The sequence below is a fragment of the Dasypus novemcinctus genome, chromosome 4, assembly GCF_030445035.2.
Source record: "Dasypus novemcinctus isolate mDasNov1 chromosome 4, mDasNov1.1.hap2, whole genome shotgun sequence".
Lineage (NCBI taxonomy): Eukaryota > Metazoa > Chordata > Mammalia > Cingulata > Dasypodidae > Dasypus > Dasypus novemcinctus.
In genome coordinates, this window is record NC_080676.1 from 128,830,866 (window position 1) to 128,854,683 (window position 23,818).

General features: G+C 34.1%; 1 protein-coding gene across 17 annotated transcripts in view; it reads right to left on the reverse strand.

Moving 5' to 3' along the window:
• The window catches only part of ROBO2 (roundabout guidance receptor 2), a 1,471,152-nt gene that overhangs the window by 92,877 nt on the left and 1,354,457 nt on the right, over nt 1-23,818 (reverse strand). For all 17 annotated transcript variants that reach the window (XM_058296090.2, XM_058296089.2, XM_058296096.2 and 14 more), the window contains 3 exons: nt 12,795-12,919; nt 9,599-9,770; nt 4,403-4,608 (listed from right to left, as the gene is read on the reverse strand). In XM_058296090.2, the coding sequence (XP_058152073.1) occupies nt 4,403-4,608; nt 9,599-9,770; nt 12,795-12,919 (503 nt within the window). The remainder of the gene's footprint in view (nt 1-4,402; nt 4,609-9,598; nt 9,771-12,794; nt 12,920-23,818) is intronic.

Consider the following 23,818-nt stretch of genomic DNA (forward strand, 5'->3'; position numbering starts at 1 on the left):
AGAAAACATAGATAAATGTAACTATCCAAATTAAAAACTTTAGTGTATCAAAGGACTTCATGATGGAATTAAAATGAAAACCTACACAACAAGAGCAAATGTTTGGTAACCACATTTTGATAAGGGTTTTAATATGTAGATAAATAAAGAAATCCTACAACACAACAACAAAAAGACAAAAAATCCAATTAAAAATGGGTAAAAAACTTGAATAGACACTACTCCAAAGAAGTTATATACATGGTTAAAAAGCACATGAAAAATGCCTGACATCATTAGCCATTGTGAAAATGCAAATCACAACCACAATGAGATACCACTTCACACCCACCAAAAAATGCATACCATTAAAAACAAACAAACAAACACAAAAAAATCACTTGTATTGGAAACGATGCAGAGAATAGGAACACTTCATCCTTGGTGAGAATGTAAAATGGTACAGCCATTGTGGAAAACAGTTTGTCAGTACTCAGTAAGTTAAGTGTGGAGTTATCATATGACCTGAAATTCCACTTCCAAGGATATACTCAAAAGAATTTAAAGCATGGATGTGCACAGATATTTACACACTGATATTCATAGCAGCACTATTCATAACAGCCAAGAGATGGAAGTAATTCAAGTGTTCATTAACAGGTGAATAGATAAACACAATGTGGAATACATATACAATGGAGTATTACCCAGATATGAAAAGAAATGAAGTTTTGTTACACGCAACAACATGGATGAACCTTGAAGACATCATACAAACCATGTCTATGGAATCATTGCAATTTAGAGCTGAAAGGGACTATAGAGACAATATAATGCACAACTCATTTATTAAGCATACCAAAAAACTATAGTTTCTTTGACCACTTGAAAAGTATTTGTTAAACGTGAAGAGTGGAAAAAGCCTTTTAGAACTAGTTAATGGTATAATCAAGACTTCTCTTTTACAAATGGGAAAGGCAGAAGGTTCAGTGCTTATTTCTGGACAAAAGCCCAAGGACAATGAAATATGTAACTCAAAGGTCCTCACTGTGGCTGAGCTGTGTGGGCATAGACTGCAGTCAACTGACCTTGACATTAGTTTAGGGGCAGAAAAAGACCAGGAAGAGAGACTGAGATGACCATAGAATAGAGCAAGTCACAAGACGTAGAGCTAAAATTCCACCATGAACAAGAGTCTAATTTTGATGAATATGGAATTCAGGGCATATTTTATGTGCCAGATTTAAACTGTATGTTTATCAATGGCTCAAGCTATATAGTTGATTCTCAAGTAAATCACCCATGCTTGGCTGTTACTGCTGCTCTGCCATTTTAATTTATTTTATGTCATTATGTATTTTAACTTAAGTTTCAAATTGCCCTGGCAAGTCATTTTTTACCATATTGTCTCTGTGCAATCGCCTTCTATTATATAGAAGGATGATGGGTATAGCCATTGTAGACAGAAAGAGCCATTACTTCAAATGTGGCTGTGCACACATTATAGTCATTAGGAATCTTTGCATTTAAGGAGCATCACTCACAACTAAATATAATGAGCCATGGTTGGATTTTAATGTGATATTCATTTGAATATGGTCTGTGAAAGAGTGAAAGGATTTGCATTTTTTATAGCTGCTGTACAAAAATGTAGGACTTGTTATTACATGCAAATGTTAAAAGACGAGAATGTAGGTAATGTTTCTGAACTGCATTTCCTTGACATTGTGTGGAGATGTAAGTCTAACATTAGCTGTGGTAGGTATGTTTTAATGAGTATCAGAATATTATATTTCTCAAAAGATACAGATTCAGTTACCAATTAGCTGGACTATGAGGACACAGTGTTCATCACTCTATTTTTTTTTTTATTTCATGTTTTAAGTACCAAAAAAGAAATAGTGAGACACAGTGGTATATGACCTACAGAAACCCTCCTGTCTGTAGGAGCGAGGTACTGTAAAGCACATTTTTATCTTCCTTGAAAGAGAGTCATTGTACAGAAAAGAACAACGTTTTCATTTTGGAGTTTATTAAAAGTAGTATCAAAAGCCAAAATATCATTGCTAAGACTCACTGTTTTATCACCATCATCATTACCACATTGAGTTTTATTCTTTTAACTTTTACTTTAAGTAACGTCTTTTCCGGTCATGAATGCTTCACATCTTTTCCAACCTGTCCTTTATCCTTAACCACGTCCTTTTAAAAAAGGCATTAATGTGCTGGCAAACTCTATCACCTACATTTTTCCTTGTGTAGTTGGCGGTGCATAAACCCGCAGGAGCTTGTATCTCAAAGAGACTATTAGAGGCCTGTCAGTGGGCTCAAAGTTTGTTTGAGTGCAGCGAGCACCCCACCTTTAATTGCTTCTTTCAAACACTAGTAGGAACCCTGACTATTCAAACACACCCTTTAATTCAGCAGTACAATGAAAATGCATTAACCCTCATGGCCCAAGTCTGACTCTTGCTTAGAGAGAGAGCAGACATTAATTTTTAAGTATCTTCCACTTTTTTCAAAGAAGGCTAACAATTTATGATCAATAAGATAAATTAAAGAAAATACCTATGCTATTTTTCCTTTAACTGAACTTGACAGCATTTTATTCCTACTTGGAACAATTAATACCTGTGTCTCAAATTAAATTATATATACACACACACACATACATACACACACGCACCTTTATCAGCCACAAAATATAGTCATTCTTATTTTTGGTATGTGCATTTGTGTGATACATTGATAAAACAACCAGATAAATGTAATTGTAAATATATCTGTATCCCAAGAAGAATACTTCAATTTGTGATCATCTGTGTAATCTATTTTAAAAATCTATTAAATTTATATAGCAACCCTGTCTTTGTTCTGCCTCTCAAATCCTTAATATCTAGCTGCCTATTGTATATATCCATTTATATTTCCAATTTTTAGTTAAACTTTCATTTTCATTGGGATCTTTTACTAAACTCCTCAATATGTTCTCAAGAATTTCATCATTTTTCCCAGATTTCTGAATGGTAAAATTGAATATGTTGAGTTTTCCCTTCATCTTTGTTTCCAGTTTCTGCCTGGACACCACACTCTACTAATTGCTTTCTAACTGAATGATTTTCAGTCAATTTCTCTTCATTTACTATCATATCAACCTTCATTGTTCTGGCTCTTTTCCCCAATCTTGTAGTTAGTATAATAGACGACCCAATTTTAGCGCAGCATTTAGTAATTGGGGGAAAGTAGGCTAACTTTATTTGGTTGAATGGTTTGAATATACTTGTTGTGGACAGGTGGCCTGCAAAACAATGCCTTTCTGGTATTCTCACTTTGTATAATCCTTCACCTTGAGTGTTGGAGATCTGTGCTTTGATTCTGGTTAAATAGAATACAACAAGAATGACAAGATGTCACTTTTGTGAGTATGTTACATGGGATTATGATGCACATCTTGCTAGGAGCTTCTCTTGTTGAGTTTGAGAGAGTAGGTGTGATGACCTACACGGAATGAAACCAAAAGCACCTCTGGTCAACATTCAGCAAGAAGCTGAGACCATCAGCGTAATAGCCACAAGGAACTGAATTCACTCAGCAACCATGTTGCTTGGAAGCAGATGCCTCCCCAGTCAATTCACAGCCCTGACTGACACCTAATTGTAGGTTTGTGAGATCCTGAAGCAGAGGATACACTTAATTCTCACCCAGACTACTCACATACAGAAACTGAGATAATAAATATGTGTTGCTTTAGCCTCTAAACTTTTGTTGATATTGTTACATAGTAATAAATAACACAATATTCAAAGTAGACATTTTAGCTGCTCTTGAAGCATGTTCAATTTTTTAAGTTTCAGGAATGTTCATTCTCTATCAAAAAAACATCTATTAAAGAACTAGCAATGGCTTTTGTCCATGAGTTTAAATCTAAACCCTACAGCAAATTAACCTAAAATTTACAGTTTTCAGTCAACTATCCAATCCTGAATCTTAGGTACCCATTCTCATCTCCTTATTTTTCCTTCACAACAGTTTGGCCAATGAAACTTTTAAAAATTTTCCTCCCCAAAAATGTTATTTTTTTCAAACTTTTTTTTGTTTTTAAGACTAAATCAGAATTATTTGCCACTTACTTTCAAATTATTTAAAATGTTCTACTGCTGTAATTAACTTCATGCATTCAAGATTTCTGTTTTCACAGATTGCTTACATATGGGTTGGGAAGAGAAAGTAAAAAAATTCTAGCTTCCTTCCGAATTCATGAGTAAACTCAGAATTTGTAAAATAAGAAATAACATGGCTTTTGATAAAATATATAGCATTACGCTGGGATAGAACTATAATATTTTAAGTTCACCACAAGGTTTTTCCCTAGGGTACTACTTCCGTTGAAAAGAAGACCCAAAAACAAGTGGAACATACTCACCCTTAGACTCTTTATCTGTAGGGTTCCTTGCTCTTGGATAGTTGCTCTTGGATCTCTACCCAGAAAAGTAAACCCCTCCTTTAGCCAGCTTATTACAGGAAAAGGATCACCAGTAGCTTTACATTTCAGCAATGCTGTACCATCTACTGCTAGTGTTTGGTTGGCTGGGCCTTGAAGAATTATGGGTGGAGGTCTATCTGTTAAAACTGAAAGATATAAATATTTTTAGACCGTTTTAACCTCTATGAAATACTATAGTCTTGGTATGTTGATACTGAAAATAATATAAAGTCCCAAATCCATACATTATTTACATCTTACTTGGCATTTTCTATATGTACTATACATCTATACATACTCCAAATACTATATATCTAAGCATACCATACATACATCTATATATTATATATTAAAGCCATATATATCGTTTATAACTTATTCTGCATTTCCTATAATTAAGGTGGTGATGGGTAGTCTCTGACATTTTAGAAAGGCTTAGTCATATTGAAAGGCTTAGTTATATTAAAATGAAAATATAGACAGCTTCTAGCAGTCATTCATAAAATGCCAATTTTTTTCTCTCATATGCATATTTAAGAGTCTGTGGCACATCACAAGGATAGAGTAAATTTTCACTTTTGCTTTTATTTTAAATAATAATTTCACCCTTTATGGCACCATGATATATTTACATAGGATTGAATGTTTTGGTTGTTGTTAAAATAAATAATTTGTTTGCAAAAATTGTGACACTGCCCTGTAAATTACAGTAATATCACTTCCAATATTTGTTTTTACTACCTACAATTAAACCAAAAAAGCAATCTAGTTAGACTATGTTGATGGCATGACAGAAATAAATTTTGCATGTAAAACCAGAGTGCTTCTATATATAAATACATAGATCAATTCCTGTGCTCATTGGGGAAAGTTTCAATCATTTCATAAACTTTTAGTTCAGTGTGTTTTGTGTGTGTGTATCAAATATCATTTTGTAGCAGTAACTTCAGTGCAGTCTTCAGTACTTCATAATGATTTAGGAGGCATATCAGTTGGATTTTTGATATAAAATACTTAAATTTTATATTCCAATCACTCTTTTCACTTTTCAAGTAATTTAGGTGGTAGGTCATTGACATTCTTGAAGACTACTCCCAAGATTGTCATACGAAATTACTTTTATGGTATTCAATTACCTCCAAAATTGCTTTTACAGGTTTAACTGAAAAACCTTACCATTCCCTTCAGATCTTTAATGGATGCTTATGCATAGGTAACAAGTGGTAGTGAACAAAGCTATGTCTAGATGTTTTCCTACAAAATAATAAATGCATGTTTCAGCAAAATAACAATGTATTATATGTATTGATGTCTATCCATAGGGAGTAGACATTAAGATAAGAAGGATTGCTCAGTACTTGAAACACAAGACTAAGTTCTTTCAATGGCAAGTGCATGTTAATATGTAAGTGGGTGACAAAATTATGGAGTCATTTGGAGGCAACATTTCATCTAGATGTCATTATAAGGCCATCTTACAATGAAACTGACAAGCCTAGGTCCAAAACAAAAGGCTTTTTAAAGAGAAAGTCCTGTAAGCTTCACCTAGGGTTCTGTTAATTATCTAAGATATGACTTTTTTAATTGTAAAAATTGGATATAAAAAAGAATGGTGAATTTTTATATTATTGCTAAAACTGTGATATAGTGTTTCTTCTGGACAACACTCCTTCTTAAGCATGGATAGGCTTTTGCTCAAGAATGTCATTTGTATTAGTCATAAAAGTTATTTTCCTTATTGCTTTAATCTCCTTTGTTCACCAGCTTTCAGACATACAAGTGTATATGATTATCTACTTCCTATTCTCTGTATATCATATTTACTTTAGAGTTAACAGTTTTGGAGAGGGAACAATTAAGCAGCCTGTTTGGAACCTACCTCTAGAAAGCCAGTGAATTTTAATTTCAATCTAGAAGTCATTTTACAATTCCTGGCATATCAAGATAGGGTAAGCTTCCAATCAACTTAAACCCACTATGGCAAGGTATATATTATAAATATATTTTTACATCAATATATACATATGCAAATAGAAAACCACGTATTATAAAAAATCTAAGAAAAACTCCTTCAGAAAAATAAAATTCCTGTTTGTTTATTCTTCTTGATCAAATTTTTTATTTTAAAATAAGTAAAATTACCTTAAGTGAATGTGGAAGCATAATATTATAACAATTATGACACATCCAGCAATATTCATGCAAATAGAAATTCCAACTTAAAGTTTTATGAAATTTATTTTTCATATGGTTCAAGGAAAGGAAGGCCAGTTCACAAAGACAATGAATGATTTTTCAATTCAGTGAGAAAATGGATCCATATTCCCTGAGTAGAAACTATTTATTAAAATTTGTAAAATGTAACTTTGCTTCAAATTAAGCAAATATTGAATTCAGGTAATTTCTAATAACCCTGCCCATCATTTCCATATCCCTGAAATCATTAGAAACAATCAAAGGGCATCTAATTAGTATATTCTTTGCTTTTTTTACTGCCCAAATGAGTAGCTCATCATCAGTTAAATGAATTTGATCAATAAAGTAATTGAAAATCTCCTGGCCAGAAGGAATTTCCAGTTTCAAGTATGCTGTGGGTGAAGGACAACTACAGGTTTCCATGACACTAAGGTCAAAGGTTAAATGCATTTTTAGGGTTTTCAGTGACCTGTGAACAACTCCATGGTCTTCTTTAACCATGCATTATAAATTCTCAATAAACCATTCATATCAGATCATTGTGTGACATTTATTGTCAATAGAAGGTATAAATGCATTTCTTCTCTCTAGTTCTTTTAGATTCTACTAACCCTACTCAAAGACCTGTCACTACAATTTTCTAATATCCTGCAAAAAAAAGACTGGGCAAAAGAAAAGGAAAGACAGAAGAAGAGTGCCAATGCATTAATGAGAAGTTCTTTTAAAGGAATATTTTGAGAATCTAATATATTGAAGCATCTTAGCTCAATCTATAATCAGTGAAATTATCATTCTGTTTACTATTCACTATTAGCAATATCATTTTATATGAATACTTGAATTAAAAATAATTCCAGGAAAAAAGTCTAAGTGTAAAAATGTAACAATAGAAACATTGCTATAGATGGAACAATTAATCACTTGTTTCTCTGTTTTTGACATATGTTTTCTTTCTGCAATTTACTCTAAATTTCCCTGGATCATACCAAAAAATAATACTGTTTGCAATGAAAATGATGGTTCACATATTATTAAATCATTAACCATTCTATGAAATCTGAAGTTATGAACAGAAGACGAGTCATCAGCCAGTGTGGCTACTTAATGTTTAGAGACAGGCTTATTTATATATATATATATATATAGATATAAAATGTATTACACATATATATGCTTGTGTGTTTATTTTGAGATCTTAAAGTTAGATTTCTTTACTGTCAAAATCAATAATCAAGACTTCAATGTTGATCTTGATTTTGTGATTGCTTACTTAATATAAGATCAATGTAGGAATTCATATCCAAGCCAGCATCTCAAAAAGTCCAGAAACACTTAAGACATCAGAAGATTTAAATGTGTTCATCATTCTTTTAATTTTGATCTCTGAAATACACCTAGAATAGTTAGTTTTATGAGATTATAACATTCACTAATGTAAGTTCTTAAGACAAAAATTTTCCTTTCCATTGTATCAGACATTCTGAATATCTACCTGTTTTATGAACTGTGTCAGCCATATCACTGACTCTTCTAATTCATCAATTTTGTGTTTGACGAATACAATTTGACTCTTCAAGTCAATTTAATCATTAACATTTGAAAGCTTATCTTCACTAGAATACTATAAGCAGTTAGATTATAACAGAGATTGTAATTGTTATGTTTGGAAAACTTTATATTAATACAGAACAAAAATTAGGCTTTGGTCAGAATATCTTAACTTCCAAGTTATGTCTCTGGGCATTTTTGATGACTTAAAAAACAATAATTATCATTTAGTTTTAAAAGAAATATATAGTACAAAGGATCAAAAAGTCTGCAGATCTAAAGGAATAATTTCTCATCACTTTCACCCTTGAACCTGATTTCTCCTTTCAGCTCCATGGCAGTAAATCTCCACAGCATCAGCAGGTGCAGTCATTAACGACTCAATGTCCCCACAGCCAATGTTTGTCTGTTCTATTTATTCCCATTCCTGACATGGCGTTGCATTAGACAATACCATGGACAGATATTAAAAATACTGCCTTTCTATTAATTTTAAATGACCTTTTAATCCAGATGTAAATTTGAATTGTAGGAAAGCTCACTAAATTGACACCAGCAGAGAAGAAAGAGAATCAAAGAGGTCACGGACCAAAGTTCTGATAGTTCAGAAGCCAGCGTTATGAAAAGAAAAAGAAATAAAACCTCACGAGTATAGCAGAATAAGAATAAATTTCTTTATCTAAAACATCAAATAGAGATTAAATTTATGCCCAGATGTTCATGAAATATCTAAAACTCCCTGCCTATCAATTATGACAGATAAATTCTTTGGGAAAAAAATCAAATTAGTCAAAAGAGACACCTACATCTTTCCCAACATTCATTATGAATATAGGTGTCTCAGTTAAGAATCAGTATATATGTGCAAATAAAGAAATTAATTTTAGCATTCATCAGTACTTTGGTCAGTATTAAATGAATTTAATTTGGTGAATGTATATTTTTAAAGTCACAGGAATGTCATAATGTTTAGCAAACCAGCTCTTTTGTGTTTTCACTGATAATATTAAAGTGAGGCTTCCTCCTGTCTAGTAAAATAAAATTATTAATATCTATTAGAAGCAATCATGACAACATAAGAATAAATAAAAATATACAATTTATATTTCTATAAACTGTCATTGTGACATCATTTCTTGAGAATCCCAATATTTTAAAATCACAAACTTTTTAAGAATAAAATAGATTATCTTTGCAGTTCTTAAGGAAGATAAGTGATGTCAAATCAGGGAGAATCAGAAATTATTAAAAAATATTATCTTACCGAGATTCAAACTTAGAAGGTAAGAATTTACCTAAATGGTTTAAAAATCAAAGAATTCTACACGGCTAATGTATATCTTGAAATAAAATAACTACTTTCATAAGAAAAATCTAACAGTAATAGCGCACCATCAGTAACCTCCAGTTGAGCTTTTGCTAAAATGCTTCCTGCCACGGTTAGGGCCTGGCAGATGTAGTAACCGGCATCTGATCGTTGGATGTTGGTAATTGTGAGGTCTCCAGTTGGTGACACTGAGCATCTACTGTTGGGCTGCTGTGGTTGGTTTGGGAAAAGAAGGTTCTGTGAAAGCAAATGCAATCTCATCAATACTCTTTTCTTACCAGGAAAATAAGTTAAAAATAGTTACTATGATAATGGGAATAAGGTTGGGGGAAAAAACAGATTTTTTTTTAATGTGTTACTGAAATGATTAAATACCACACATGAGTGAACTTTTTCCAAAGCATGGGGAAATAATATGTTTTAAGTCACACTCTAGTAGAAGGCACAATCAACTGCATTTTTAAAAAATCTGAATCTTTTTCTTAACAATTTAATCTCTCCCTGACTTTTGGATAATTATTTAGTCTCTTTGAGACCTTCTTTCCTCATCTGTTAAATGGGCATGAAAATGATTACCTGACTCCACTAATTCGAGGTTCCGAGGATCATGACTATAAATGAACTGTGAATGTACTTTTTAAACTGCAAAAAGTTAAGGAATGCAAAATATAATTTCTCCTTATAATTTGAAATACTTGATGGAATCAACTGGATTTCTCCGAACATGTTCAAAAGTGTGTGACTAGGTTTGAGAGAAACAGCAGAATCTACTCTGCTGTTAGGTTCTGGTAGGTTACAGCTTCAAAAGCAGCTATGAACAAATGCTACAGTCTCAGCAATATTAAGCAAACCGACGAAAATAAAAATAGGACATAGAATGTGTCTAAAAATGTGTATGTTAAGCTTAAAGAATTTTATAACATTACTTTCTTAAAAGAAAAACTTTAGTTTACTATGTCATATTAATTACATACAGCCTAATTGCAAATCATTAAATGTTCTTATGTGACAGAAATATTAACTTGGATGACCTATGTTGTTTTACTATTGTTCAATTAAGAAAAAACATTTGGGAATAATAAATCATATTGAGGTATGTTTCCAAGCTGGATTATAAATAAGGACATATCAATTTTTATGTTGTATTTACTTACAAAAAAAGAACATTATAACCCTCTGGGATCTGTTTCTCGATATAGTAATTAATTTTCCATGTTTGTAATTAAACAGTTTCAATACGTTAAAATCAGGAGGTAATAACATTCAATTAAAGGCACAAGACACATTTTCACCTTAAAATGTTTTTACCCTTGAAGTAATACCAATGGAAGAGGATAAAATAGGGTATTAACACTTTTCAATTACACTAAATGACTTTAATCCTGCAAATGATGTCCTACTTTAATTAGAAGCTCTTCTCTTTATTGCTACATGATGGATGTCCACTTTATTAGATTCAAGAGTGACACACTATAAGCCCACTTTACATAAACATTACCATGTTATTAAACTCCTTCTAAAAGAAGTGATGTTTGCTAGTATGTCAGGAATATAATTTCAAAATGCTATTGCCCTCTTATAAACTTTGCATTATTATATAAGGCTAGACATTTTCATACATAGGAAAAGTAATTTGAGAACAAGCTAATTCTCCCATGGAATCCAAATATACTGCTGAAATAAACTATCCAAAGTAGAGGGGTCTAAATTTTAAAGCCACTTGAAAATGATACAACAACTCAAAGTGTGCACTTTCCTACAATTATCCATTAGAATACTAATTTACATAGCACTAATACATCAGATAGGCTTAATTCTCTCTGGGATCTCTTCCTCTACAATGTAATATCAGTCCACTTTCTAAATGATTGCTGACATGGAAAATGGCATATGATTGAGGTTAACTCATCATCTTTATTCCGTGCTTGTGTGGCACAGGCAAAAGAAAATTGATTACAAGCAAAAATCAAGAACTCTACAGAACTCTTCTTGCCTTGAAGTGCCTGGGTATCCTATTAGTGCTAATTGGCACTATCAGCACATATTGAGGAATATGGACCATTAAGTCCAGGCTCTTAACTCTTTCTACTGATGAATAGTCATAGATCATGGTAAAAATTGGATACTGAAGACAGTAAGAACAATTTATTTTTCCTAATATTCTAATTCATGATTTAAAAATTTACAATTTGATCAAGCATTTCTCTTTTGTTCTCAGTCTCAGTTGGCCTTTCCCCACCTCCACTCTCTGTCTTTCTCTAATGGAAGATGGATGAGGGAATGAACACTGACCTAAGATTATCATCAAATCAAGCTACCTAACTGAAAATTTTATGTAACTTCCAAGATTAATATCTCTGGAATTAAATGCCACTTTGTCAAATATCAAAAAAAAAAAAATACTAAATGCTATTTGATGATTACTTGTTGCAAAAATCATTAAATATAATGTAACATATTTACACCTCATAAGTGTGTTGGCCACAGGACCAAACAGGACCAATACACATTTTACTCAGTATCTTTTATCTAACTTCTAGCTCTTTCAGCAGTAATGGTTTAGCAGCTGCATGGGATAGCTGCAGCTATATAATAACAAGACAACTTTTGATAGTGTTAAATTCAAAACATAGATTTAAAGTATAAATTTACAATGTACTTTACATTGCATTATTATATTTGTTATGAGTAATATAATAATATCTTGTTTGATCTTCATATTGTGCAAAACACTTTTATGTATAAAGCCTAACTTAATCCTACAATCTACTATTAAATGAAAGAATACTTAAATTTGTGATGAAAAAAATTATTCAGACTGTCTATGAAAGAAGGTTTCTAGGCCAATTAAAGATGGACATATTTTTTGAATGCTTTCCACATGCCAGGTACTGTTGTAAGCACCTTAACAGTCCTAATTCATTTATTCATCCCAATATAGCTCAATGGAAAGAGAAAAAATAACTTTCTGTTCAGTTTTTAAATAGCTAGAGAAGACATCGTTGGGCTTTTTAAGGAAATTTAGACACATTGTTTGCTTCTAGTATGTGAAAGATCCAGACTTTTAGAAAATTAACACTAGCACCTAAAGAATGTTATAACAGAGCAACCAACACCTAATTATTTTAGAAACCATTGGTTTCTTTTTTTCAGAAATAAAATAAATTCAATGTTCCTAACAAGGGAGGCCGGGCATGCTTTGAGAAACACCAGAGAGAAAAGTTCAGAGATTTCAGAACATCAGTCAAACCTCACACTCACCTGGCTGCCTTCTTTCTGCCAAAAAACAGCTGGCTGTGGGTTTCCTTTAGTTTCACAGGGAAATGTCACTGTTCGACCTTGAGTAACAATCTGATCTCTTGGCCTAACCACAAACTGTGGAGGAGCTATAATTTAAAAGGAGAGAAAGTGTGTAAATATCAACCACTGACAAAGAAAAAGTACCAAAGAAAAAAATCTGGTACTAAGTGGATTGCCCAGTGCTAGGCAGAGGTTAAAGTTTTATTTTTATGCATTTCTCAAAGCATAAAGGGGAAGTAGAAACAAGCACTCTTTCAAATGTGAGAAAAGACGTCAACTTAGTAGTAGACACATTTTTAATATTGTACATTGTAATCCTGTGGCCCATATTCTGACTGAAGTAGTTTTCTTAACAAAATTTTTAAGGAAAACTGTGGTTTCTCTATTTGATTCTGACTTTTGAATATGTAAAGATAGAAATGTAGCACTTCCTTGTACAACCATTTCCTTTCTCTGAAGTTAATCTATTGACAAACATTGCTTCTTCTTATAATATTTACAACATATTGTGCTAGGCCCAGGTATACCAGAAGGCATAAAATATGATGCCTCTTCTCAAAGCATTGAAGAATTAACATTGAAGAACTGAAGAGGAGTTGAAGATTTTGAAGGAAATGGAATTAAATATAAAGATAATTAAGGAATATAAGGAAATATAAGAAAATGGCTGATTAAATTTAATTCAACTCACAAATGTGCATTACCTTGGGAATTACTATGTTTCTCTATTAGATACTAAAGATACAGGAACGAGAAGCACCTAGTCAACACTCATCAAGGATTTCCCAGTCTAATTTGGAAAATTGAAACATGACGGAAACAACAACCAAACTACACCAAGATCTATGAGTGAGGAAAAGGAAATGATCAAGGTAATCTCAGGGCACAGTGGATGCACACTTAGATTATAGTACATAAAATAAGCATGATAATGCTCTTTTTTCGTTGTGGTAACTGTGAAATGCTTTATGAAGGGAGTGGGCATTACATGTTCTTTTAAGAGAAAGCATCCTATAGATAAGTGGAAAAAAGAACACATTCAAGCAAGGCATGTACAGAGCTACACACAAGGGACAAGGACACATTTAGCATACAGAATGTAATCCAGCAGGTATGAAGGGTCCAAGTTGTATAAACATTAGAGTATTTGTGTGGTTTGAAACTGTATGTACCCCAGAAACTCACATTTATAAAGCTTATCTATTCTTGTGGGTGTAAGCTGATTGGAAGTAGGAATTTTAATGAGGTTACTTCAATTAAGCTGTGGCCAAGGTGGGTCTTAATCCTCTTACTGGAGCCCTTTATAAGAGATTGAAATTCAGACAAAGAGAGAAAAGCGCTGGAAGCAAGAAGCTAAAAGCAATGAAACCAGGAAGATAATGGAGACACCAGCAGATGCTTCCATGTGCCATGTCATGCGGCAGAGGAGTCAAGGATTACTGGCAGCCAGTCATTGGGAAGAAAGCATTGGCTGGATGATGTCTTGATCTGGACATTCTCATGGCCTCAAATTTGTAAGCTTGTAAACTATTAAATTCCTGTTGTTTAAGCTGATACCATTTCATGGTATCAGTTTTCAAGCAGCCTAGCAAATTAAAACAGGATATAAGGGGAGACAACCAGCAAGATGGCAGTGAAGTAAGGCGCTCCTAGAGTCAGCTCCTGCTATAGTGCAGTTAGTAAACACACCAAGCTCTCTGGAGCTAGCTGAAGCACCTATTTGGGGGCTCTAGGAGGCCAGCAGAGCATCCTACAACATACTTGAAGGAATGACAGGAGGAGAAGACTCATAAATAGAGTGCTCCATGACATGGAGGCCGGTGCCCATCCTCCACTGAAGGCACAAGCCACCTCAGGAGCTGTTCCGTGGCTGGAATTGAAAGCTCCACTACCCAAAAATGGGGGAGGAAGAGACGGTTGGGCACCAACTTCAGCTACTGATGAGTAAATTCAGTAGCTAAAGTATAATCCTGAGAATAGCTTAAGTTTGAGCCTGTCCAAGAGGCCAGAAGCCACCATCTTAACTCCACACCTGGTATGAGGGGAAGAGGGGCAGACAAAAAATCACAGTAATGGTAGGGACCAGCTTCTTTCCATCCAGATCAGATTGCAGCTCTAGCCTAGGCCCCAGTGCCACCTCCAACAGGGAGGAAGCTGTGGGGACCTGTGCCAGCCTTTCTGGGAAATTATTAGCCAAGCTGCAGAGGCCAGTGATTATGCTACTCTGGTGGCATGAGCCACCCCAGGAGCTAATCTGTGGCTGGAATTGGAAGCTCCATTTCCCCAAAACAGGAGAGGAGGAGATGGTCAGCTGCCAATTACGGCTACTGATTAGTAGACTTGGCTGGCTAAGATATAACCCTGGGAACAGTTGAGGTATGAATCAGTCCAAGTCAGAAAGAGGCATGTGGCTGCCATTTTGACTCCACCCCCAGCCTGAGGGGATGCCAGGCTAACTGAAAATCACAGTGGGGTAGGTACCAGTTTCTTTCAGCCAAATCAGCATGCAGCCCTACCCTAGGATTCAGCCCCATCTCTAGCAAGGAGGAGGCTGGCAGACCCTGCACCAGCCTATCCAGGTAACTGCAGGTAACTTTGGCTGGCACAGACTGAAAGTTGGAAGTCTACCAGGGCAACTGTGGTCATCTTGGACCTGAACTGCATAGATTGCTGACAATACCTGCAGCTCCATCCCCACCCCAAGTAGGAGGGAAAGGGGTGTAAAGCTTCATAGTCTCTTGGGGATACTACAGTCTAGGCCTACATGACTTGGATTATTCCACACAGCTGTGACTCTGTCCTACCCCTGGCAAAGGAGAAAGTTGGAAGAAGCTTCATTGGTCACTGGTGCAATGAGGGCAGCTTGAGCCTCCACAGCTTACAGGACTAAATACATGTTGGCTCCAACTGCACAACTAGCAAGGGAGAAAGGAAGCCCTAAACTAAAGAGAAAAACTGCACCCAGAATAAATACTCTAGTAATCCAAATGCCAAGACACCAACAAAAAATTACAATCCATACCAAGAAACAGCAAGTTATGGCCCAGTTAAAGGAACAAGATAAGCCCCCAGGTGACATAAAGGATTTGAGACAACTAATCATAGATGTTCAAACAAATCTTAATAAATTAACAGAGATGGCTAAAGAGATTAAGGATATTAAGAAAGCAATGGATGAGCACAAAGAATTTGAAAGCATACACAGAAAAATAGCAGATCTTATGGGAATGAAAGGTACAATAAATGAAATTAAAAAAACATTGGAATCATATAATAGCAGATTTGAGGAAGTAGAAGGAAGGATTAGTGAGCTTGAAGAATGGCCTCTGAAATTGAACATAAAAAGAACAGATGAAGAAAAGAATGGAAAAAATTGAAAAAGGTCTCAGAGAAGTAAATGACAGCAAAAGGTGCCAAACATACATCTTATGGGTGTCCCAGAAGGAGAAGAGAAGGGAAAAGGGGCAGAAGGAATATTTAAAGAAATAATGGCAGAAAAATTCCCAACCCTAGGGAATGACATAGATATTCATGTCCAAGAAGTGCAATGTACTCCCGAAAAAAATCCAATAGACCAACTCTGAGACACATACTCATCAGAATGTCAAATGTCAAAGACAAAGAGAGAATTTTAAGAACAGCAAGAGAAAAGCAATGCATAACATATAAGGGATACCCAATAGGATTAAGTGCTGATTTCTTACCAGAAATCATGGAGGCAAGAAGAGAGTGATCTGATATATTTAAGACACTACAAGAGAAAAACTTCCAGTCAAGAATGTTTTTCAAAACTGAGGATGAGATTATAATATTCACAGATAAACAGAAACTGAGAGAATTTCTAAGCAAGAGACTAGATTTTCAGGAAATACTAAAGGGTGTGCTAGAGCCTGAAAAGAAGAGACAGGAGAGAAAGGCCTGGAAAAGAGTCTAGAAATGAAGATTATTCAATAAAAGTAACAAAAAATGTCAAAAGAGTGGTGAAGGGAAGCAGACTTGGCCCAATGGATAGGGCATCCGTCTACCACATGGGAGGTCTGCAGTTCAAACCCTGGGCCTCCCTGACCCATGTGGAGCTGGCCCATGCGCAGTGCTGATGTGCACAAGGAGTGCCCTGCCATGCAGGGGTGTCCCCCATATAGGAAAGCCCCACGCCCAAGGAGTGCACCCTGTAAGGAGAGCTGCCCAGCGTGAAAGAAAGTGCAGCCTGCCCCAGAATGGTGCTGCACACACAGAGAGCTGACACAACAAGATGATGTAACAAAAAGAAATACAGATTCCCAGTGCTGCTGATAAGGACAGAAGTGGTCACAGAAGAACATACAGCGAATGGACACATGGACACAGAGAGCAGACAACTGGGGGGGGGGGGGGGAGAGAAGTAAATAAAAAACAAACAAAGAAGTGGTAAAAATAAAATGACAGATAAAACTCAAATAGTCAGGAATACACTTAACCAATGATGTAAAGCACTTGTATTCAGAAAACTGCAACTCCTTCTTAAAAGAAATCAAAAAAGCCCTAAATAACTGGAAGAATATTCCATGCTCATGGACTTGAAGACTAAATATCATTAAGATGTCAATTCTACTCAAATTGATATACAGATTCAAGGCAATCCTGATAAAAATTTCCACCAGCATAAAAAAACATATTGAAAACACAATCACCAAATTTATTTGGAAGGGTAATGGGTCCTGAATAGCCAATTAAAAGGAAAAGCAAACCCTCATCTCCTGACTTTAAATCATATTACCTAGCTACAGTGGTAAAAAAACAGCATGGTACTGGCATAAGGACAGATACATAGACCAATGGAACCAAATTGATGATTCAGAAACAGAGTCTCACAGGTATGGTCAAGTGATTTTTGACTAGCCTGTCAAACCCACATAGCTTAGGCAGGACAGTCCATTCAACAAATGGTGCTGAAAGAATTGGATGTCCATAGCCAAAAGAAGGAAAGAGGACCCCTATCTCACTGTAACCAAAATTAACTCAAAATAGATCAAAAATCTAAAAATAAAAGAACCATAAACTTTTAGATGAAATTGTAGGAAAATATTTTCAAGACATGGTGGTAGGTGGTGGACTCTTAAAGAAGATAAGAGGAAGACCAAGATGGACTACTGATGTTTAATGTATGTAGAAGTTTTAATTAGATTTACAGTAAAAGTATGGAAATATATAGAGTAGATGGTAACACATAGTGAGTAACAGCTAGTTTATAAATGGGGATGTGGCTGAAAATGGTAGTCTAGGTATGTAAAGGCCAATTGACAGAATGTTAGAGAACAATCTAGGAAGTGAATAGCACAGTAAACCAAGAGATGGATGAGAATTGTGGTTGATGGTACAGATGCAAGAGTGCCCTTTGTTAGCTAGAGCAAATGTACATCACTACTGCAGGGTGTTGGGAATGTGGAGAAGCATGGGAAAAATACAGCTGGAGTGACCTATGGACTGTGGTTAGCATTAATATAATATTCTTGCATCTATGTGAAAGATGTACTGTGTTGATATTGAGGCAATGTGGAAAATGTGAGCCAAATGTACACTATGGACTGGTAACAATCAGGTGATATTATCTTATCTGCAGCAAATGTTTCACCACAATGTGGTGTGTTGATGGAGGAGTGTTATTTGGGAATTCTGCGCATGCGCATGATTATTTTATAAGGTTACACCTCTGTCATAAAAAAGCATACTTAATAAATAATAATAGGGTGGGTTGGGGGAAAATACACCAAATCTAAGATAAGGACTATAATTAGTAGTAAGATTTTGATGATATTATTCCATAATTTGTAAGAAACGTCTCATGAAAATGCAAGGTGTTGATGGAGAGTTGATGTATGGGACCCCTGTATGATATTATGCATGTTTTCTTTGTTTCACAACTTTTACCATACACTTATTATTTATGTATGTTCATGTATAAATGACATAAATATTATAATAATAGGGTTGGTTGGGGGAAAAATACTTTGGTTAGTAGTAATATTTTGACAGTGCTCTTTAATCATACGTAAAAAGGTTTAACAACAGTGCATGTCATTAGTGGTAGGGTGAGTTATAAGAGTCCTGTATAATGTTACATATGTTTGTTTTGTAAGTTCACAACTATTATTATAGACTTATTGTTTATGTATGCTTATGTATGAGTGATATACTTCAGTACATTAATTTTAAAAATTAAAAAACAAAACAAAACAAACAGGATATAAGAACAGATTTGGACCCATTTGAAGGAAAGCCTGAACACTGAAACCAATAATTTTATTCTGATTCTTCCTAAATTGAGGAGTGATATAAACATAGCAGAATTTTTGGAAGTTTTAACTCTCCACTGAAGGTAGTATGAGTTGGGGTGGGGAGGTGCTCAATAAAAAGGGAGTCTAAATTAGAGATTTTAAAAAAATTGTGTAGGTGAAGATAATGAAACCTAGACACAAGTAACTGTACTACAAATGGATAACAGGGATGGGGTAAGAATCCAAAGAAAGTTAAGATTTGAATTGGTTTCTAAAAGTAAAGAGAGAGAAGGCAAAGCTATACCTAATAGACAGTATATCTGCAATTTTTCACAAAGACATCTTTCTCATACCAAAACCCACTTCTATTGAAGAGAGAAGTTGATGTTTATTCTATGACTTTTCTAATGATATCTTCCCACTTTAATTCTTTGCTGATGTTAGAAAACTAAGACCAAGCAAAAAACTTTAAGATCACCTCTAACCTTTAGAACCGGGTAACAATCCTGAAATCGAATTCTGAAGAACCCTAACATAAAGGACTCTAACAATAAGAACTCTAACAGAAAGTCTGATAAAGGCCTTTAAGAATTTTTTTCAGTCTTTCAGGAATATATGAATAAAGGTTCAAGGATGGAGTAAAAGTAGGGTACCTCCAAAATATAACAAATTACTCATTCTTATTACAAGAATGCCAGCATAGAAAAAGCAGCAGTATTATTTTTCAATAGAACAAAAAACAAAACAAAACAAAAAAACAATTCATGGAGATTTGTAATGACTTATTTTTTGGTGTTCTATTATACTGCCTCCTATCTCAACACATAAACCAAGGACAGAAAGAATAAATCTACTAAGTGAAATTTTCTTCTACAACTATAGATAGCAGAAGTCTCATTCTAACAGTATAGGGAACCAGATTTATGGATCTATTTGAACAGAGTGTGGTTTATGTTGCCTTGCATTTCCAGGAGATTACTTGCTTCTTACAGTCTTGTTATTTCTACACAATTCCACTGAATCAGCAGATACATTGATCTTTTTCATGTTTTCTAATAGAAATGATAGTTTAAATCAATGTTACAAAATTACTTCTGAGAAGAACAACAAACTCTTAAAACATTGTAGTTTCCATTTTTCACAGAAGAAATTTGAAACTGATTTGTAACAAGACAGACTTTAGATTGGTTACTATCATCATAAAAATCTAGGAAAAAATATATTAAGAAAAAGTTAAGGAGTTAATGTAAAATACTTTATTTCTTTGTAAACTTACTAAAGAAAATTTATAGTACCCACACAGACACTAGCTAAGGGAGCAACGCTGAGTGATTTAGTTTGCATATCACTGTCGAAATAAAATTTATTTAGTAAAAATAATATATTTAACATTCTTTAATAAAAGTCACATATCCAGCTTATTAGTTCTTCTGTGCTACTTTGAGATAGAAATAATTTAAATTGACTCACATAACTGGTTAGTAAAAACTTAGAGCCCCATATATTTTATAAAGTCCTTCTCTCTATATATGTTTTAAATGTAGTAACTGTGAAGATACATGATTTAAATCATAACATAAAACAGCAAATAAAACAATGAAAATATATTTTGTAATTTTAAGTATGTTATTCTTAGCCTCTCCATATCTATCTATCTATCTATCTATCTATCTACCTACAAAATTACCACTTGTACTTTAAATATAACTACAAACTTCCTTGACTTTCATTTTTCTAAATTCAAAAATTTTTCTGCTGATACTGAGTGATATTTTAAATTGCTTTGGTAATCCAGAGTCTACAATTGTTAACACTGCTAAAAAATCACCCCTCAAACTCACAAAATAAGACCTAGCTAATGATGTCATCTATTTATCCACTTTTCTGTAAAGATGATTCATTCATTTATCCACTTAAAATGTATAGAATATCTAATATATATCAAACACTGTTCTTGGTATCAGGGATGTAAAGCCAAATAAAAATATTGCTCTTGCCATCAAGGAGCTTACATTCAATGGCAGAGAATTACATGTAAATAAATAAATACAAATGCAGCAGATTGTTATTTGTGTAATAATAGAAAAATGCAAAATGCATTAGGGGAGAAATTGTTGACAAGCATCAAATTGGACAAAGTGATAAAGAAAAAAGAGGAAAGATGTGAGAAGGTAGTTATACTTGAGCTGTTTTTTGTAGCACAAATAAGAGTTTACATGATGAAGAGGAGTAAGGAGTCACTTGGGACAGAGAAAGACCTGTGGATCTGTCTTGGGGGGAGTTTAAATTATTTTGAGAATATAAGGAAGCTGAAGTACAGAGGTGGCATAGGTAGTGCCAGATAATTTATGCTAAAGAAGCTTAATTAAACTTTGCTCTGGAAGCTATAGAGACCTTTGCAAAGACTCATATGAAAGAGAGAGAATAGATTTGTATTTCCAAAAGAATGCTCTGGAAGCAATTTAGATATTAATTAATATCTAATAATTTTTAGAGAAAAGTTAGGTGCAAGACTGAAAAACCTTAGCAAGTTGGAGCAAAAAATCCAATTAAGAATTGTTATTCATGGCAGCACCTTAAGAGAAAAGTTTATCAGAACTCTTAAAGGACAAATTCTGCAATATCACAATGTACTGTTACCACTGATGTTGTAGTCTAAAAAAGACAAGGAAATCATTTCTTAAATTTGACTCATTCTGAATTTTTTTAAAGACCTTGGACAGAAAGCTATCAGTCTTTGTGTTAATCAATCTATGAGAGTGTTAATCATTTTGAGATATCCTTTCATGTGCCATTTATTTATATTATTCTGCTATTCCAAGTTATAAATACCTGGATTTCTAAAATATCAAATAATTTATTGTCATTAGAGATTAAGCCATGCTGATCTTATTAGAACTGGGAAATTGTATATTTTTTAAAATTAAAAAGGGAAATAAAAATGTTGAAGAATTGAACAAGCAAAAGATTTAAAGACTAATCATGTCTCTGAAAACGGACATTCTTTCTTGTTGTCACCTGAAGTTCGGCCACCTAAACAAATTGTGTCAATCATTCCTACTTCTGTAGACTCTCTCTCTACCCAAGATCTATATTGCAATCTTCTTTGAAGGGATATTAGATGAAGGAATTTATTTTTGGAGGTTTTAAAATGAAAAACTGCATCAATAATTCTTCTGATAACATTTGGCAGTCTCAGTATTTCTGCGAGGTGGCAGTGAAAATCCTTTGAGAAGAGACTAGCAGGCTGATGGCACTGATGGGAGGGAGCAGGTAGAGGTGGCATTTTATCACCACAGTACAGTAGCACAAAGTATACTATACATAAAATGGATTTTCTATGATGGCTCTCATTAAATATATATATACATAAAAAATTAGGTCCTCAAGATGACAATTCAAAACACACATTTCAGCTCAATGTGAATTTAAAAGATTGAGTTATAAACTCCAGAAGAATATACTAGTTATTGAAATGGCAGTTCTTACATATTTCTAAGACAGAAGACTATAAAATACATATTTATATCCTCTCTAAAACCTGAAAGCATTAGACAAATCATTTGTAAATATGATATAATAACCTATGTGCTTAATCTGCCAAGTGATTATACCTTATTGCTTCAGCTATTACAAAAAATGAGCCAAAGTAAACAGTGGCACAAGGCAGTGTCTAATCGACACTTGAAAGTTAAAAACAATAGCTCTATAGGAAATGCATGTGTGAGATTTCCAGAGAAGTAGGCCCAAACACAAAAGGTCAATTAAGATTAGAGGTCTGGGATGGTTTTCTTGAAACTGTGTTTTGAGAACTTAAATACAATACATAGTAAATTAGATTTGATTTCTGCTAAATTATGCTTTGATAAGGCATTGAGTCCAAGCTGGCTTCAATCAAAGTCGTGCCACAGCTCTGTTATGCTAATGCCCGCTGGGGTGAGAGGGAACGGGTGATATGGAAATCAGATGGTTGAACATGAGTAGGAAGCACAGGCCATGCATGAGGTGGGCTTTGAGATGACGGGATGGGGGACCCTAAAGGTTAATTACATCATGTTCGGAGTTGTTTCTACAGGAACATACAGCTTTCTAAGGCAGGTATTAACATGGAGATAGTCATGCAGCAGTTACATATATTAATGTGTTACATGGGGTGGCTACAAGGTCACTCAGCTGCTTGCTTTCTTTGGGTACAATTTTATGCCTCAGAGAACAAACTTTTTATTCTGTAATAAAAAATTTTGTGTCTGAAGCTCACATTGAAAATAATTTTTTTTCTACTCAATATTTGTTTATTCATTGTTAAATTCTAGGATAGCCTAAAGCATATCTAGAAAGCATTCTCTGTCATCATTTGCTTGTGTTAATAATCTACTGAGTCACAAACTGTTTAATACAATAACAACAATTAACATTAATTGAGTGCTTATAAAATGTTGGGTTCCACAGGCATTATCTCATTTACTGTTCAATATTATTCTCATTTAAATTCTACAATTATTATGAAAAAAAAAACCCAGTAAACTGAATCCTATAAAGGGTGCACAGGTTACTTTAAAGTTAAATAGGAATTTGAGGATAGATTTCTGTTCCATTTGATGCTGTTGCCAAACTTCTTACACACTGCACTGCTAGATTAATTTGGTTCACTTCAAACCATGATCTGAATAACTGAGAAATTGTTGGGTCCAGTACCAATCATAAGGGTAAACATTATATACAATTTCCAAT